Genomic DNA, 20,606 nt, shown 5'->3' on the forward strand with positions numbered 1-20,606 from the left:
TTAAACAACTTAAGTCTTTTTTTAAAATGGTCTGCAGACTTGTTGATGTCTTGCATAATGTATTTTATAATTCACAATACACTTGCAAGTTTCTTGAGATGAGCCAAATTTAAGTTCATTTTTATTATTGCCCACACAATATTCTCGTACCTCACATTTAAGAGTTTGACGCATTAGTTAGAGCACCCGTAAGTGAATTATTTTGGGTGATTTGACATGTAACACTGCTTTTCAATGTAATTTGCATATGCATACAAATTTTATGATACACTTGTGTGCTTTTTAATATGCCTACACGGAACATTTGCACAATATTGTTGCATGCTTTTTGATCTACTTGCACTTTTGATGTGCCAATATGATGCACTTGCACATTTCTTGATGCAAGGGCTAGAGGTGTGTCATACATTGTGATGTATGCAAATTATAATATTAAAGTTTGTTTTGTCTAATTAGTCTAATTTTTGTGAGTTATTGTAATCTTTTATTCTCTAGAAGAGCTTGAATTTTTGTGATCAAAAATTTGGGTCCCTCTCCCAAATTTTTGATTGCATCACATTGCCTCTTGTCAGGCAACATTCTCAGATCAGACACTTAATCAAACATAGGCACTAGCTTAGCCTCCAATAATATGTTAGAATCAACCTTAGGTACAATAATAAACTCAAGTATTGATAACTCATAATTATCCAATTCATCATAAAAAAAGAGGTGTGTCATCATAAACATTTGTATTAGGACCATCATTAAAAGCTTATCATCACTATGGATCTAACATAATAAGGGCCGCCATCAAAGAAAGAAGATTCATACTTAGAACATGTTCCTTAATGCAACACCTAAACTTTACCTGAGAACTTTTGCTGGCTTACGGTATTTTTTCCTCGGCTCAATGGCTTAATTCTTCCACTATCCAAAAACAATATTAACAATACTAATAACTTTGGAGAAATAGAATGCTACAAGGGCAACGTAGAACAACATCATTCTTTAACTTACATTTCTAATTAGGTGACACATCATATGATCAATATAATATATACTTAAATTATATTAATAACCTCAATTTATTTTTCTTCCCATTGAATTGACAATTGACATCACACATACTATACTATCTTCTTCTTCTTTTCTATCACATACAATTGCATAAGGAAATCAGTCAAATTAAATCAAAATCATAAGCCCATTCTTAGTTAGAAATTTACTTACTCTTCTTTTTCCTTTAAGCGGAGCACAAACTTTGCTGAGCATCAACCGCACGCAACTCTCTTACTTCTCCAACCTTCTTCGATTATTGTCAAAAAACAATAAACCACTCACCTTTTTTTAACAAAAAAGGGCACGAAATTTTTCCTTGCACACATTGTTTTCCCACTCCCACATGTAAATCCTCTCTTCATTGCCTTCGACTTTACTAAATCGAGCGAACTCAATTTATTTCATGCGAGCAATCACTTTGTCCCCCGCTCGATCGCACTACTTCACTAGCCCGCTCCGCTAGCTTTATTATGGAACTGATTCCAGCTGGACCTCACAAGCATAACTATAAAAAGATGGTTTATGTGATCTAAAATGATAACAATTAAAATAATCAATCAACATTATGATGGTATGAAATATGAATCAAAATATGAGCATAGGAAAATCAAAATCATTATATATGTGTGTGTGCGCACACACAAATACACATTTTGCATTATGTCTCTAAGTGTAAAGCCACTCATCCTCCTGGGCATCCTCATCTTTGCAATATTTAATTTTAGGCTTATATTTTAATGGTCAATATTCTCTGTCAAAAAGCATTGCAAGTTTGGCCACCCTCTTACAAAATTGTCGCTTGAGTTTGAGGGATACTTTTCTATCACACAATAGGCCCAATGCATTTTTCTACTTCAACAATCCAACATGAATTCTACTAATAATATCCCATCTATTTCACCATCAATTTGAATAATAGAACTTAGATATCTAAAATGTGAAACTCTTTTTAATAACTTGATCATCCCATGTCACAAATCATACTACTAGATTTATTACTACTAAAAGTACACTGCATGTATTAGATTTTAGAACTACACAAACAAAAACCTTTTGATTCTAAGGTTGACCTCCATAATTCATGTTTTTCATCAACTTACTCTCTAGTCTTATCAACAAGAAGAATATCATCAGTAAAATACATACACCAAGGTACATCCACTTGCAAATATCAAGTAAGAACATCTAAGACTAAAGTACAAAGATATGAGCTTAAAGCTAATCCTTGATGTAATCCAACTGAATTAAGAAAATACTTGATCAAACCACTTTGTGTTTGAACGCAAGTAACAAATCGTGCATACATATCTTTAATGACATGAATATAAATATTATTAACTCATTTACATTTTAGAACTATCCAGAGCACTTCTCTTGGAACTTTATCATATATTTTTCTCTAAATCAATAAATATCATATATAGACCCTCTTTACTCTCTCTATACTTCTCCATCCAACCTCTTAACAAATGTATAGCTTTCATAGCATGAATCCAAACTGATTTTGAAAAACATAAGTATCTGATAGGAAACACTTGTAGATCTCAAGTATTTCCTATCAATCTTCGGAAAACAATGAGCTTTCTCTACCAAAATCCACACAAAACCACAAAAAACACTAGATAATTTGTATTATTTGATAAAAGGGAAATGGAAATTAACAAGATAAAATTGATCCTCTATTCGAGAAGAGGATCAATCTCTCCCAAATCTCTAGACGCCGCTAGAGCTCAAAGCAAAACCTAAATCTAAGAGATCTCAAATTCAGCCAAATTCAAGAAACCCTAACCCTAGGAAATCAAACTATTTCATGCATACAAATCAAAAGGAAATCCCTAGACAATCCCTACATTCAAATTTCCCTCCCAAAACCCTAAAAACTCCTTCCTAAAATGCTTGTTTGGCACTTGCGATGTGGTCGTCCACTGAAAGAGGCGGATGTTCCGCCTGGCCGATCTCGCGTAGACTGGCTGGACCGGTCTAATAATAATCCCCTCCCAAAGATCCACCTTGTCCGCAAGGTGGAAAGATGACACCCTCCATTCCTTCTTCATCACAAAAAGTAAGAACCTGAAGAGTTCGATCCTTACACTTGTGCCCCGGCGTAAACCTCTCATCACAACTGAAACAGAGCCCCTTCGCCCTATTCTCCTGTAATTCTGTCTCTGTGAGCTTCTTGAAATTGTTCCCAGGTCTTCCTTCTGCAGTCTTTTCCTTTGAAGTCCCCCGAAGAGTATCCGATGTTGGCTCCTTGGATTTCAATAAAGTGGTGGTCATCCTGTACGAGCCTCCTAAGCTGCCGCCTCCAGTCTCTCCCTCCAGGTGCCTCTAATCTTCTACCAATTAAGCTAGCTCCATAGCGTCTCCCAAGTCACGAGGCCTCATTACTCTAACCACTGCTTGGATCTCTGGTGTCAATCTCTTCATGAAGTTTCCCTCTAGAACTGTCTCAGAAAGGCGATCCAGTCGGTTAGCAAGGTACTCAAATCTCTCCCAATACTCCGTCACTGAACCCTCCTGTGTCAAGGCGAAGAGCTGCTCGTAGAAGTCTCCTTCCCTGCCCGTTCGAAAACATTCTACCAAACAATCCTTGAACTCTCTCCAACTCTGTATAGGTCGTCGCATGTCCCTCCACTAATACCAAGACAAAGCATTCCCTTCTAAGCATAGGCCCACTGCCGTCAATCTCTCCTCCTCTGTCATCCCATTGACACCGAAATATCTTTCTACCTTGTAGATCCACTCATGCGCATCCCCCCTCAAAGATTGACTTCTTCATTTTCCTCACCCTCAGATCACACCCTTTTCCCCTAAATCCTCCATAACCTCCCATTCCTCGAAGCAGAAGTGCTCCCCAATTGTCATGATCTTCCCACCGACGATCATACCCAAACCATTCATCAAAATCCCCTCTTCTTCTTTCAAAACCAGCACCTCGACGATCGAAATCATCCCCTCTCCTTACAAATTCAGCACCCCTTCTTGTGTAGCCAATGCTCATCTCCTCCCTAGAAAGTGATTCTAGAGAAGGCATTCCGTCTTCTCCCTGCAGGATCTCCACTTATGGCTTTTCCCTTCCCCTAGATGTGTTAGGGTTCCCATCTCTTCCATGGCCGCCAGTAGTTTCCTTTGCTTCCGATGTCACCAATTTGGTTTTGGCTTCAAGCAATTTCTTCAACATGTCTTCCACCACGGTGAACTTTTCCTCCATCTTTTCATTGATGGATGCACTCTGACTTTGAAAATCAGCCATCTTTTCCTCAAAATCTGCTTTTAGTTGCCCAAGTCCTCCCTCCAAATCTTTCATTTTCCTTCCGGCCATTGGTCCCCCTTCGAACGACGTGCTCTGACATCAATTTGATAGGAAGCACTTGTAGATCGCAACTATTTCCTACCAATCTTCTGAAAACAACGAGAATTCTTCACAAAAATCCGCACAAAATCTCAAAAACAGTAGATAATTTATATTATTTGATGAAAGGGAAATGAAAAATAGCAAGATACAATTGATCCTCTATTCGAGAGCAGGATCGATCTCTCCCAAATCTCCAGATGCCGCTAGAGCCCAAAGAAAAACGTAAATCTAAGAGATCTCAAATTTTAGCCAAATTCAAGATGCCTTAACCCTAGGAAAACAAAGTCTTTAATGCATACAAATCAAAAGGAAACCCCTAATCAGTCCCTACCTTCAAATTTCCCTCCCAAATCCCTCAAAAATCCTTCCTAAAAAGCTCCTGCGGCGCGTGCGACAACAACAGGAGGCGGAGGCATTCCGCCTCGTTCGCGTCTGGGCCGCTCCCACGTGGACCGGTCCAATGGACTGGTCTAATAGGCTACAACTATGTTTGATATAAAAGAGTACCAAAAAGAAGGTACAAAGAACTAGATTGCAGCAAGGCTTGAAAATTGATCTAGTTCAACTCTTTTGCAGCCTGATTTGACTCTATTGCAGCTCATTTTTTATGATTATTATTATTATATTATAGTCTCACTATTTTATATATTGTTTTAGATTGTGCCTATGAACCATTTTTTTGGTTAAAATTGTTCTTAATTGCTTTCTCACTCTCACCAACAATAATATGCTTGAAAATTTTATATAAACCTATACATATTCCCAACTTTTCAAACATAATATATATGCAAGATTTTAATTTATTTTAGCTTGATAGCATAACAATTGTAAAAAATTGCAGCACTTGGGATTGTAGATGGAGGCCTATGAAAAACTAGCATTGTATAGGAAAAATTGGTTGAATGGTAAACAAATCCTTATTATATTGCATCAAATCCATAAAATGAATTAGCCATATGAAATGGTTATAAAGTTTTGTGGTTCTTATGGTGAAAGTTTGGAAAGAAATTGACCTAATTATTACTTTGTACAAGCTAGATGAACATGATGTAATTTTCCTTAAAAGAAATATGAAAATACGATTAAGGCCACACTGACTAAGAAAATAATCGAGGTTACTGAATTATGCAGATAGAAATCAAAGCATCCAAAGTTTCATTTTTCAGCAAGGAAAAAAAGAAGAACCCATTACACAAAACGAACTTCCTAAGCATGAGCTAGTCAAATTAAAGGCTACTAGAGGTTTTACACTAGAATATAAACGAAAAACATAACATAAGGTTTACTAACATTAATGAAAACATTCTAACCGGGAATTTACAGAATACCAAGTAAACGTCCTTAAAAGTTTATAGACTTAAAATGACAAGTGTTGAGAATAACAGCCATAATAATTGAAGGATGTTTCACTTAATCGAAGTATATAAACTTATGAAACATTAAAAACTTAAAAAAGGATAAGCTTGTTTCGAGATTTTCAGAAATAATCAGTTAAGCTTCTCAAGAATAAGGAAGTGATCAGTGGACTATAGCTAGTGATCAATGTTGTGCGCGATCCAAACTGTTTTAGGATACACAAAAGATGGAAAATAAACAAACAAAGAAAAGATATGAAGTGGCGTACCCAAAATATGTAGGAAGCCAGGATAAACAGGTATAATGTCCCCAACTTCCGCAAAAATGAGCATACACCATTGCCCATACTGCCCGACTTCTGAAAAATGCTCTCCATGGCACGTCCTATTTTCAATAGAAAATGATATAGATTATCAATTTAGCCAGCTGACTGTGACATTCATCTAGAAATTGTCATTGAATTTTTTCTTGATGCTTCTAGTACTTCACGAACTTTTGAACTATATTAAATTATTTCCCCCAAAGGAATTGCAATTGGAAGCAAAATAACATTGACGCTAATTAATTGTTAGAATAGAGTTGGATGAGACGTTGCATGCCATAATATAATAAAAGATCCAGGTATTACAAGAAATTGGTAGAATAACGAATTTTAAATCTGTTTATTTGCATGATAAAACGTATTAATGTCCACTTTGAATAATTCTGTGACAAAAATTACTCTTAAGAGTGAACCTGGATGCTTTCACATAAGAGTCCAGGAAATCTTCTATGCTTAAGAAAATTATTCTATTTTAACTACAATTTTTCTTGATAGAACATGAAAATCTATTGAATAAAAGTGTATTAAATGCTTCCAAGTTTGGATAATAAACAGTTAATAATTAACAGCATTGAAACTGCATTTGATGAATTTTTTATCACAGCAAACGGGGCACAAGAAAAGCAGTTTCTGAATAAACATGAATTCAACATGTTATATCACAAATACAGACATGCAGACTACTTATTAACCAGCAACATACCTTAAGTGAATTACTTAATTCTTCAAATGATGAACTCCGTGACTTCTCCTCAGGTTTAGAAACCACGAAATGGTCAACCACATCCATGGGCCTTTCTCTAAAATCTATCAAGTAATTATCAACTTAGTTTGATACTCATGTCCAAAGAGTACAGAATTTCAATACAAGCAAACAATACCTTTTTGAGTAAGGTGAAAATCAACAAAAGCTGACAATCTTAAAAGAATATATAACTTAAAATCACTTCCTTTAATTTGTGAAAAATACGAATGCAAATGGTTTCATTTAAATTTAGTCCAAACTGCATCATACTCTGAGAGGTTAGCATACTTGTAAATTTTCTGCTAATACTAAAATCAAGCTGCTCTAACTTTCAAGATAACCATCTTCTTTGATGTTGAGCTGACTAGTGTTCTCTTTCATGCATTTGGGGATAGCCGTTGTATTAAGTACTAATGATGCGGTGCAAGATATATAAATTTTTATTTATTAGTATTAAGTCTTATTTGTATACAAAAAAAACTAAAAATTTATTGTATATTATTTGTAATTGTCATTTAGGACTAATTAGAATTCGTTTGCTTGGTGCAGTTCTGCAATTTTCAATATGGTGCAAGGAAAATAAGATTTTTTTTGCTACAAGTAAAAATTAGTCTTGTAATTCAATATGAGTACATGATGTAAACTAAGAGTTCTTCATTTGGCTTCTCATCAGGGGATTCACTTTCCCTTCTAGTATTTTCTACAAGCTTCTTCATCTCCACCTCTTGCGTCCCTCTTTAAAGCATTCATTTGTCTAAACTTCTCAATACTCATGTTCCATTATCAAGTGTTTTCAAAGTGTTAAGCACGATGCAATGCGCAAGGGTTCTTTTTGTTTAAATGAGCAAAGCATAAAGCAAATACACACTTTTAATAACTAGAGCAATCATAACTTGTATATTATATACACAAATATTATCTAAATACAAAAAATATTTAATTAACCAAACTTGGATCACATCAAATAATTTTCAATAAAAATAACAATACATTCAATCATAGTAATTATCACTAATGTGAAAGTAAAAAAAAATCAACGATAGAAAGGACGTGATGAAAGAATACTAAAAATTTAAAAAACTAGCGAGATTAGGTGATTAGCTAGAGACCAAATGTGTTGGAAGCGAGAGCAAGTGTCTACATAAGCATCAAGACTCCTGAAAGAAAGCTGCGCGCAAGAAGCTAATAAAGCAAACAACAAGAATCATTAGGAAACAAGACCATGAAAAGAAGAACCAACATGAAGAGACAAGCAACAATAGGAGAGAATGAGAATCACCGAACAACAAATCAATTGCTACGAGAGATGGTGAGAAGCAAACATTTGTAGTTATTGCAACAAATGTTGAAAAGAGTAATGAAATCTGAACTATGATTTCATTCTAAGCAGTAAGTTGAGCATTCAACACTACAATGCGATATGATGAAGCAGTGCGACAAGTGCAATTTCATGCAAGCTGTGCTTCATAGGAAAGCGATGCGAAGGAACAGAGAATCACTTCAATTTGTTCCTAAAGCGTGCTTATAATAGCACTAATATTATCTTTGCCAGTTCCCCTATATTGAATTCCTCTTCCTCAACAAATCAAAATATCATAAATAAATAAACATAAAAATAAAATTTGATCATATTCATCATTGTGTTGCCTTGCTCGTCATCAATTGATTTCAAAGCCAAGCAAATATATAGTAAAGAAAGTGTGGAAGTCCTGAAAATAGTATATCAAATTCTGCATTAAATTCTGCCACGTAACCTTTGGCAATCCGTTGCTCCTAAACCTCTAAGACCATCTTGGCAATACATTGCTCCTAATCCTCCTCTGTTGGATGTAAATGTCACCAAACATGTGATTAGCTACCTTAACAATCCGCACTATTTCACCTTCAATATGCAACCCACCTACCACTATTTTCTTATACAAAATAAATTTTTAAATGCTAAATTGAATGAAAATAATTAGATTAATTACCTTTTCATTTTTTCCTTAATATGGGCCATCTCTCCTATAAAATATTATCTCTTCCACCCCATTAGAAAAAAAATTACAATACTTGATGAGGACTTCCGACCTTGGAGAGTTTACCAAAGACGGGGCCGACGATCGACGGCCATGATTACACTGCTTTATTTTTTAGTTATTAATTGCAGTTGATTTATTGTTGTTTCTTTTCTGATTTTACCCTCACTTGAGGGAGTAGATGTTTGTGACCCCAAGGAATGTACTATTGTCTTTTGTTTTGTTATTGTATGTGGGAACTATTTATAGCCTCCTATTCTTATGAGGGTGAATGAAGATTTTATGAAATTTCAACAATTGTCTCTTACGTGCTTTGAGAGAGAGCTTTGATGAGAACTCTAGGTGAGGGCAACGGATCACCCACCAGTAGTAGGAAGCGCCCGGGCTCGTGGTTAACCTTCTTTCTCTAATTCCCCTCCTCCATTAACCGCCGGCCAAATCCCCTCCTAGCCACCGGCTTTAAGCCTCCTCTTCCACCATAGCAGCCAGCCACCATCCAAAACCCTACCCATCCTCCTCCATAGCAGTCGGCCAAGAACCCCAAACCCCTTCCCATAGACCACCCTCCTCCTCCTAGCTGTCGACCATAAAGGCCTTGCCCCTCCCCATAGCCACCGGTCCACACATCAAACCCCAATCCCAACCCTAATATAATACCCAAAGTTTGTTAAAGTAAGTGGGAATGTTTCTCAATAAAATCATCCATTATTTTTTCTTTTTATATATGGAAATGTTAAATTATTGTATTAGCTTTTAATTTTAATTTTGATCGTTATAGTATAATTATCCGTATTCATGTAAAAGGCATGTTATCATTTAAATGAGTTTGTTTTAAAAACTTAATTAAAAGTATTACCTGTAATAATACTTAGCATTAATTTAAATAAATGATTTAATTGCTAAAGCAAATAATCAATTTTCCTATTTATGGTTACTGTAGCATATCCACTTAGCTTGACATGCAATGGCTGATCTCTCTCATACTTCATCTACCGGATAGCATTAATGTATAGTGGCTTAGTGGAATTAAGTATATAGTATTATAATAAAGAATGCATTTTTAGTGGAATGGTTATATTATTATATTAGCAACACTAGTAGCCATTCTTTCATTTTATTTTTCCTTCCCATTCAAGAGACGAAGCTCTGCAAGCCGTGGGAGAACTGGAGTTGAAAGAGGCGGGTTGTGTGTGGGAATTTCAAGCGTGATAGCTGATTTATCATGTAATGAAATTGAGGTAGGAGTTTTAAGCTTTCAAAAATCTGAGATAGCAATTTCTGTAATCTTTGTGTTGAATTACAATTTTGGAATTTCTAAAATATAGCTGAAGGTGGTGGTTACTTAATTCAAGAATATGGAGAAATGAACTGGTACAGTGGTGACCAAATTTGAAAAAGTTGTGCTGTTGAATGAGGAAGTTTAGTGAATGTTATTTACAAAAGGAAAAGAAGGTTGAGTCTAGGAGAACCAATTCCTCACGAGGTGAGATATCCAAACAAGGTTATAAGAATTAGTAAATGTTTTATTATTGCACTTCCTCTTGATTATGTTTATGATCACATGTATTCTAGTTGATTTTGGTTATTTTGTATGAATATGGTTGTATATGTATGAAATTGTTTATGTAAGGGGTAATCTTTAGAAATTTGAATGATTTCTTAAGCATAAAAGGTAAATATTCATAAACTAGTCAAGTGCACAAAAAGCGTACCTAAAGGACACAAAGCGCACTTAAAGTGCACCAAAAGCGCAACTAAAGTGCAGGCAAAGGGCACCTAAAGCACACCTAAAGGGCACCTAAAGCGCACCTAAAGGTCAACTAAAGGGCACCTAAAGGGAAGCTAAAGGGTAACTGAAGAGCAGCTAAAGCGCAACTATATCATCAAAAGCATATGTCATTAGCTCTAAAAAGGATGACTATATGAAAAGTGAAATAAGTTATATATGGGGGATAGGCCCGCACAAGTAAAGGAGAAAGACCTGATGAGGTAAGCATACACTCTTAATTCTAGAAGTTGAGAAATTTGACTCAACCCTGAATGAGAGAACAACTTCCATTCTAAAAGTTGGGAAATTAGACCCAACCTTGAATTGGAAAGTTGAATGGTGCAAAAGCTTATAGCCATTCTCTAACTTATTTAAAGATGTGAAATAGTTTTGGTAAGATAAATAATACTACTAGGCACTTTCATGCTCAATATGACATTTCAATATGTGTTTTAATTATGTTAGCATAGTTATGGTATTTCTTAATGGTTCAATATTATTTCTTATAACTTGCTTGCGTATTTCATTGAGCCAAGCTCATTAGCAGTGGTTGTACTGCAGGAAAGGGGAAGGAGCCCTTGAGACAATAAAAAGAGGTGACCGTTCTTTTGATATAAGTACGTTTTGGGGTGCAAGAGATCTAAAGCGAGATCTGAATGCTAGATGTAAAGACTTTTGAGTATGTGAATGAATTTTAAAAATTTTAGTTGAGCTTTGTATTTGTTTTAATTATGTTGAGGTTCAATAAGGTATATTACATGCTTCCTGTTGTTAAGTGTGGAGTTTGAGACGTTGAAATCTTTCTCTGTTATACTCCAGTTCGTGGTAGAGGGTGAGTCAAACTGGGGTGTGACACCTAACCTACCCTAGCCGCCAGCCACAACTCCTCCCCTTTAGCCTCCAAATTTCAAATTACCACATTATTGTTTTCCATATTGGGTGCAAATCACACTAGGAAAGTATTAAAAGCTTATTCCTTTCATTTTAAATTTTAAAATTCTTTCCTAATCTACTATGTTTATTTTAGGAATGTTACTAAAATCAAATCTATTTGAATTTTAAATAGGATTTGATTTGAAATAATATTTCCTAATTTAAGATTCTAAGAAGACAAGTTTTAAATCCCCACCTACAGCCCCCCTCTTGCCCAAAGCATGTCGCCAGCCCTCTTTCCTCTCTCTATCCTACATTAATTCTCTTCCCCGTTTGGAGCCCTAATCAACTCCCTCATCAAAGGAGCACCTTTACTTTCCCTCCTCATATTTGAAATTCAAAATTCAAACCTCAGATCCCCGCCCAATCAAATATGAAATTAAACTTCAAATTTTGGGAAATAACCCCCTCCCCTTTTCCTTAGCCGTCGGCCCCCTCTCTCTTCCCCCCTTCCTCTTTGCTCTTTGAAATTAATTTCCCTCCCAACTATTCCTCCTCCGGATTAATTTCAGATTTTTCAATTTTATGAAATTAATTTCAGATTTACTAATTGACGTCGTCCCTACCAAACTTCCACAACATATGAAGTTTCATGTTCTACTTCCTTTCTCCATTGTATGGCGGATCCTGAACAAAACCACGAATTTGTTTACAACAATTAAGGGCAACCTCAAGTCTTCGTTCTTTGACATAAACTTGGAAGTCGACCGTACCGTTGAGGATTACATCGAAAGGATTATCTTCTCTCTTGCCGCCGCCATCGACAAACAACTCTCTCCCGCTCAGTGGCACACCATTTCAAAACCCTGATAAAGGTGAATTTCTCCTCCAAGTCTTTGCTTTTCTAAGTCTTCCCTTTAATTTGTGGCATTATAAAAGGTTGTGCAACCTATCTCCGTTTAGCCTACATCAAGAGTGTGAGTGAGTGGATCCAATTAGGGCCTAATCTATATGTTAACATAGGGATTTCCTTTGAACTCCTCCATGCTATGCTAATTGTGATTGGAACTGATTATTTTTTATTCGAACTTTATCTTGTAATTTGGCCTAAGCTAAGTCGCCTTTTTGTTGTTTTAATATTTGTTTAAATCCCTAAAAGTAAACGTAAGTAGTGCTGCTCTAATTCAAAGGCGTGTATTTTCAGCATTACATAATTCCCCACACATTTAGTTCTACATAAGTACTTTTCTTTCATATTTTTAACATGTCATCAGAGAAACATTGATGGGGACATCGTCAGAGATTGCGACACATGTACCATCAGGAGATGCCGGAGATCGACGGCCACGATCATGACCTTTATTTTCATCATTTTATGTAGTAGTTTATTTGATTTTTATGTTTTTCCGTTTTTGCCCTTATGGGTAGTTGGTCGTTATTGTAGCCCGAGGGGGCCGGCCAGCAGCCACCGGCCAGCCCAACCCGCCTGCCAGCAGCCGCCGGCTAGCCCTCCAGCCCGCCAGCTCCCCTTGCCGCCGGCTTCCCTTTAGCCTCCTTGCAATTTGAATTTCCCTCCCTTAATGACCTTCCTAATTGAGTCCCTTAAATTAGGGAATTAATTAAGAGGAGTTACAATTTTTGAAATTCAAATTCCCTCTTATTTTAAATTGTGGGAAGTTACTTAAACTCTAATTAAATCTGAAATTAAAATTCAAGTTTAATTGAATTTCTTACTTAAACTTGGGCCCCACCCTCATAACTCCTAAATCTCTCTCTCTCCTCCTTATTGGGCCGGCCACTCTTAGTGGGCCTCTCTCTCTCCCAAATGACATATTAACAACGCAAATTCAGCCCAAAATTCTTCCCCCTCTTCTCCCGGATGCTCCACCAACTCCCGGCAAGAATGCATGGACGTTGGATCATTAACAGCCGCCCACCGCTTCTCCAAATCCGGCTTCCTCCCCGGCGACGAGTCCTCTCGGGATTACTTGTCTATTAGTGGCATCGTTGAAGTTTACTTACAATCCTCCTCCGCTAGCCCCTATTTTCGAGGCAATGAAAGGACCTCAAGGTGAATGATCTAAATTTTAAACGTGTGGCTTTAGTCGTAGCTATTTGCATTATCAAGTTTATTTTGGTTATATTTTGTAAGACTCATGTAATTCTTAAATGTAATCACCGCCGTTAACATAATCTATCACGAAGTTTATTGAATCCAAATTGAGAAAGCTAGATTTTATCGTTAATATTGCAAAGTTAAACTCTCATTAATCTCTAACGTGCAATTCATGTTCACCGCATGTGGTTTCACATCAAACATTTCCCAATTTTTTGCACATCCACGCACAATTCTAAAGCTTCCTCATTCTTCTCCTCACAATTTTTTGTTTAAATAATGATGGTTAAATACGAAATAACCTTGGAAAGAATGTGTTACCTCTTGCTATGAATCAAGATCCCATGACAATACTGGTATCCAAGAAACTTTCTTCATGTTGCTGACTATCCAATTCAAACCAAAGCCTTCTTCACTAAAAATCAACATCGATGTGCTCTAAAGGATAAGATTTTGAATGCCTTTAATGTCCAAAATAGAGACCATAGTATTGAATTGTGGACACTTGAGCCTTTGATGACAGGGGATGTCTACTTATTTTAAATATTTTATTTGTGTTTAAAAGATTAAATAATCAGAATTGCTAATGGATCAACATGAGAAATAATTGGCATTGAGACTATCAATGTCATAAGCTCTTAGTTCTTAACTCAATTCTCTTGATTTTTAAACTTTCCTGCAATTTATTAATAATTAGCAAAAAATTTCAAGGATATGAACTTTATCACTGGTTTTTTTCCTACTAATAGTGAATCCCAAGATAAGAACTTGGGGAGAATGATTAACAAGTGAATGAAAATGCTGGACTCTATCTCCTAAATTATAAAGATAATTCTGAAAGGTAAATAAGAAAATGCTCAATATGCATCTTCTTCCAACAAAAGCACCATCATGTTGGGGCATTTTCACCTTGGCCGTCCAAATTTTTATGTACCTAAAAAATTCTTCGCCACAAATCTTAAGGTGTTTCGATATAAAATTCGTTAATTATTTAACCATACTCAAACTTCTTATACTAATCATCCCTACAAAGTCTCAAAGCTTTGCAACAAGCCATAGTTAGATTTGGGTCTCATCTCAAGTGAATAATATCTTGAGTACTAGGTTGTTATATCTTTCATTGGTGACCACACTAAAAGTCAATTGACTAAAAGAGATTTTTCCCATGAAAGTCTAAAGCCAATTCAAATTTTCAAAAATTTCACTCATTTATAAAGACCTAATTCCAAACCCAAATTTAAGTACTACGAATCAACATTAAGAAAGTACATGTTCATTCACTTTTTGAAGAGTGTGTCCTTTAACAAGGAATTGTTTGTCAAACTTCTTCCATCAATACTCAACAAAATGGAATAACAATAAGAAAAAGTAGACAGCTTCTAGAGGTTGCTCGATCAATTATGATCATTAGCAATGTCCTAAAATAGTATTTGGGAGAGTTTGTCATTAGTGCTGCATATCTCATTAATCTTTGTCATCACAAATTCTAAAATTCAAAACTCCTTTCCAAACCAGCATTCATTCCTATCCCACAAATAGACATCTCCATCATTCTTATGAAATTGTCAGAATATTCAGCCTTCGTTAAAATTCCTCCTTATCAAAGAAGTAAATTAGACCGAAAAGTTATTAAATACATTTATATTGGTTACTCTCCTCACCAACAAAGATATAAATGTTATTCTCTTAGTACTAAAAAAACAATAAACCGCTATTAACGTAATCTTTTAAAAATCAATATTTCTTCCCTAAAACTCACAATTAAGAAGACAACATCAATTCTCTATGAATATGACTTCTGTTATAATATGAGTTCTACTTTATTGATATCTCAACCTACATCTCTTCCAAGCCTACCAAAATCTCAACATTTCGAAATAAGGGAGCATATTCCATACAACAAAAAAATTCAACAAACAAGGTTGAACAAAGCATTTCTCTTGAAACAAACACAATGCTTAACGTAAGTCCTAACATCAATTCACAAAGATAATGATGCGATCAAAAATTTGGGAGAGGGCCCTAAATTTTTGCTAACAAAAGATGACTCTTCCTATAACTTAGAAGATGCACAAAATACTACAAAAAGATATAAAATACTAAAAGACACCTTTTATATCATATAAAGACACTTACAAACTTGGATACAAACACTTACAAACTTGGACACAAACACCTTACAATCTTGGACACAACAAACCTAAAGGAGCTTGCCAATCGTTGAGAAGAAAGATACATGTGAGGTGGCACTTGCATAGAGAAGAAAGGGATTAGAAGCCAAGACGAAGAATAGGAGTAACTCGCAAGTTATCCCAAGATAGAGAATAAGAAGAAGAGGACAAAGCTCTCAAGCTTTTCCAATAAAACCCTCAGGTTTTCTTACTCAAAAAATCACATTTTCAACCATTTTTAAGTCTCAAAACATCTCCTATATATAGGTATAAAAGAGGATAGCCAAACAGCCCAAATATCTCCCATTAAACCCATTAAATTCAAGGAATATAGAAGGACAAAAGACTGCAAACAACTGCAGGAAAACTGCACAGAAAACTTGAAAAATCCCATGGAATCCCCCCCCCCCCAAACAGCCACCAAACAGCAGTAAATAAACCTATTAGATTTAGGGAAATGAAAGACCAACAACCACATAACCTCAGTCCCCAAACGGCACAACAAAACAGAGAAGACAGCCCACGAGAACCAAGCAAAAAAGCCACGGAACCGAGCAGCCAGCCACAGGACCAAGCAGCCAGCTGCAGAACCGAGCAGCAGCTACGGGAACCAAAGAGGCAAAAGCACGGGAAAACCACCCAGCACAGGAAACCAACAATCAGCCACGGGAACCCAAGGGACAAGGCATGGGAAAACCACCAGCACAAGAAAACAAATAGACAAAGGGAAGAAGAAGAGGCAAAGCCCACTACAAAATGAATTCAAGACTAAATACCAAACCTTTTTGGATTAATGAGCTAGGAAGTGCAATAAATTCCCTAATCATTGAGCTAAACTTTAGCTCAAACATTTATGAGCTAAAACTAGTTAAAATTCCAGCATTTTGAGCTCAATACCAAGCAACCAAGGCTTACCCGAGAACACCAGAAGCCCAAGGGTCAAAACAAATTATCATCTTGTTTTGACCCCCCCTGGCTACATCAGATAAGGAAATACTAATTCTAATGATGATCTTAATATGCCTAGAACAGCTCTCAAGAAAAGCTTCAATCACCCAATTAGTCATTATATCTCTTATGGCAAATTGTCTCCTAAATTATGCATTTACTACATATCTTTCTAGTTTGAAAATTTCTAATAGTATTTAAGTAACTTCAAATATTCCTTACCAAAGAAATATAGTTCATGAAGAAATTCAGGCCCTTGAAAGAAAGGGTACATCAAAGTTCTCAAATATTTTTAAAGAAAAGAAAGGAGTTGAATGAAAATAGGTATTTAATGTGAAATATAAAGCGAACAGAAGTGTTAACCAATAAAAATAAGACTTGTGGAAAAAGGCTTCACTCAAACCAATGGTATTAATTCTCAAGAAACCTTTGACCGATTATAAAATGAACACTCTTAGGGCAATTTTCTCTCTTGCTTCTTGTTTAGATTAACCATTCTACCAACTAGATGCGAAAAATGTCTTTTTTCATGACGCTTTACATGATGTAGTTTATAAAACAATTCCTGATGGATGTGAGAATAAAAGTAATAAGAACCAAGTTTGAAGACAAGAAATCTTTATACAGCTTAAAACAATCACTAAGAGCTAGGTTCAACATATTCAATATGATGATTAAAAATGCATGGGAACACTAAAGTGCAATCTAATCATCGCCAAGCAATCATTTCACAGCAAAAACTATATCCACATCGTTTATGTTAATGATATCACCCTAACAAGAGACCATGAAGAAGAAACAAACAAAGCTAAATGTTTAAGAGTTATAAATGCCAATAGCACAAAATAACACGTGCGATAATGTGCGGCGCGGCACAGCGCTCATACACCACTTTTTGCTTGACATGGCGTATGATGTTTTCATTGTTTTGAGCATGTGACCTGTGAATCAAACTGAAGGTGAACCATTCCTCGAGATCATTAAACATAAAAGACATTACCATATGAAGATCCTCCGAAAGCAAGCATCAAATAGATCTCATAAAGTTCACAATGCTGAAAATGGTTGTGTTGAGGATCATGAGATCATTATATTAATGTTGCTCATGATGATTTCCAAAGGAGCGGGAGCATGTAATTGCATTAAGTATTAGATTTAGAGGGCACATAACATGAATCATAGCAATGGCATGTAAAAAATAACAGTCACACACATACTTCAACAATAAGTGTTAGCGGCCTTCGCTAGTAAAGTAATGTTGTTTTTCCATAAAAGAATTCTATATATTTCGTTTAGCAAACTATTTAATGAAATTCTTTAACTCCCATCATAAAAGGATAAAATGAGAGAAACCTAACTTTAGAGCCCTACAAAACAAAGCTTTCCCCCAAATTAATTCATTTTCATCTTTTTCATCATCACCATCACTAACCTCATCTCAACTATTTTGGATGGACTTAGTTAATTATCTTTGTATTGTAATGTGTAATTCTAATTTATCCAAACATTTTTCTTAACTTCATGATATGCTACATTTGGTATAGCGATTTTGATGTAGAACGAGGAGGCTTTGCTAGGGAGAGGATCTCCTCTCCTAGGGGTAAAATAAGAAATAACATAAAATAGAAACTAAAATGCATAAAATAATTCATAAATGACAACTTAAATCAGAGCCGTCGATTTACGACGCCTCCTGTGATAGATGCGCCAGATTTTCGTGCCGATGTCCGCATCAGATTTCTCCTTCATATTCCTTTAACATTACTAATATGCACATGCCTTCTTGTACACATCTTCTACTCTCAACATTCAACAACCATGCTCAAACTACTCAAATCTATTTTTTATAACATCATCTTTAACAAGTGCTACTCCTGCAACCTCCAAACTATAATATTTTTTTGCTCTATATTTCATAATTTAACAGCACCTCAATCATAATGTTCTCCAAAATTTTGAACTAGATCATAAAAGGCCTAAAATGGTCCTTAGACTTCTATGAGGGACCATTTTAGGCTGAATGTGTGCAGTTTGAACTCATAATTCTTTAAAATTACTCCAAATTAGCCCCACCGTTAGAATTACTACGCCAATAGATGAGAAGTTCATGCAAAGGTATGTTTAAAGGATATAGCCAGCTTTTAAAATTTTCTACAGCTTATTTTTCTTATCATAATCTTTAGTTTCATTTCTTAAAAATTGAGCTTGGTTGTTGAAGGAGAAACACCAAGGGAGAGGTGAGATTAGAGACCGTTGACAACAGCACACAGAAAACAAATATGAGATATCATGATGACCCACAAAAAAAAATAATGATAGCATTGAGTGGTGCACGAAGAACGAGATCATTAAGATCGAATAATGTGAAGATCACAACTCTCAAGAGGAATAACACAATGGTTTGTACTTACAAACAAAATAATCTTCTCGAGTCTACCTCCATCTCAATCACCCACTACAGGAATCATTCTTAGGTAAGCATGGGTGATTTACAAACCTTGGCCTAGACTTAGAATCCAATTGCCATAAACTTTCAGCTGCTCGTGGATCACAAGCAAGCGACCTCACTTCGACGAAGAGTTAAATTAGTAATAGTAAAAAAAAAACTAAAATGCTATATTTAGTATAAAGCTACTTGATAGATTCAAACCTCCAAGCAAGTTATCTCATATGAGCTTTCCATCTAAATACACAATAATTTTAAATGTGGGATTAATTTGAATCAATTTTGAGGAGTTAAGGGATCAAATTAAGCACCTTCAGTAGTTTGGGACAAAAATAGCCGCTCAAAACTAGTCCAGGGACCATTTATCTTCTTCTCATAATTGATTAGACAATAAAACTGCACTGTAACCTCATAGTTCTAATCTAGAAGATAGGGCTAGCTATAGCATCAGATTTTCTTTCAGGATACTTTGTCACCATATATCCCTGCAAAAATCCACATACAACATAAATGCAGCAACATTCAATTAAGTAACACTTAGCAGCAAAAAATTGTATGTGTATATTAATATAAATAAAAACTAGATAGGAATGTTTAAAATAAAAAATTTTGTTTTCTTATTATAAAGATTTTTGTCCTGTATATTACTTGAAATTAAAACTCTAAATGCTATTTGTGTGAAGCCTGTAATATTAACTTATTTCTTTCCGGCAGTTGTGGGGAACAGTAGGAGATTTGATTTCTTTACACAATGGCAGTTAAACAATTGCACTCAAAATTTTGATTCTAAGAAAAGTTTGAGAAATATATTAGTAATAGCAAGGAAAATACTAATGTAGATTCAAAACTTCATAATAAATAAGGATGCCTAAAGTTCAAAATTATGAATAGTTAGTAACAAAATCATGAGGTTGTTGTACTCTACAAGTCTTAAATGCTAAATTGATAAGTCCGGGAACATAGAAAATTTACTTACCAAAGTAATCAGCGTCAAGTGGTGGCTGAGCCTCTTTAACGAACTCCTCTTTAGCGTCAAGTGGTGGCTGAGCCTCTTTAACGAACTTGAATGCCAAACACCTTGATTGACAATGCAAGTACTTAAGAAAAAGAGACTACAAAGTTTTGGCTCAAAACAATTTATTTTTAAAATATTTCTTATCAAATGCAACTAGCAAAAAAGATGCACCTGCATACATTGGATTTAAGATATCAACATTTTACTGTAACATTGGAGAAAGACAATTGCTACATAATGTACAAGATGAAGTGTTATTTTTTTACTCACCAAATTATTCCAAGAATGCCAAATATATAAAAAACAGATTCCCAACCACACGCTTGGATAATGGGAGGGGCAAAGAGAAGCCTGCAAAGAATTTCAGCATCATGAACTAGACTAGCAGAGAACTTTTACTATTGCATAAACTCTGATATTTGGCATTATTAA

The 20,606-nt window shown here is 35.4% G+C and overlaps 1 protein-coding gene across 3 annotated transcripts in view; it reads right to left on the reverse strand.

The window, feature by feature from the left end:
- The window catches only part of LOC110094019 (probable anion transporter 6, chloroplastic), a 51,338-nt gene that overhangs the window by 11,450 nt on the left and 19,282 nt on the right, over nt 1-20,606 (reverse strand). For all 3 annotated transcript variants that reach the window (XR_002302780.2, XM_020819113.2, XM_020819114.2), the window contains exons 7-10: nt 20,445-20,525; nt 20,136-20,236; nt 6,778-6,881; nt 6,021-6,136 (exon numbers count right to left, since the gene is read on the reverse strand). Coding sequence is in view for 2 of the 3 variants with exons in the window: in XM_020819113.2 (XP_020674772.1) it covers nt 6,021-6,136; nt 6,778-6,881; nt 20,136-20,236; nt 20,445-20,525 (402 nt within the window). In the remaining variant the exon portion in view is untranslated. The remainder of the gene's footprint in view (nt 1-6,020; nt 6,137-6,777; nt 6,882-20,135; nt 20,237-20,444; nt 20,526-20,606) is intronic.

This window comes from Dendrobium catenatum, unplaced genomic scaffold, assembly GCF_001605985.2.
Source record: "Dendrobium catenatum unplaced genomic scaffold, ASM160598v2 fragScaff_scaffold_156, whole genome shotgun sequence".
Classification (NCBI taxonomy): Eukaryota; Viridiplantae; Streptophyta; class Magnoliopsida; order Asparagales; family Orchidaceae; genus Dendrobium; species Dendrobium catenatum.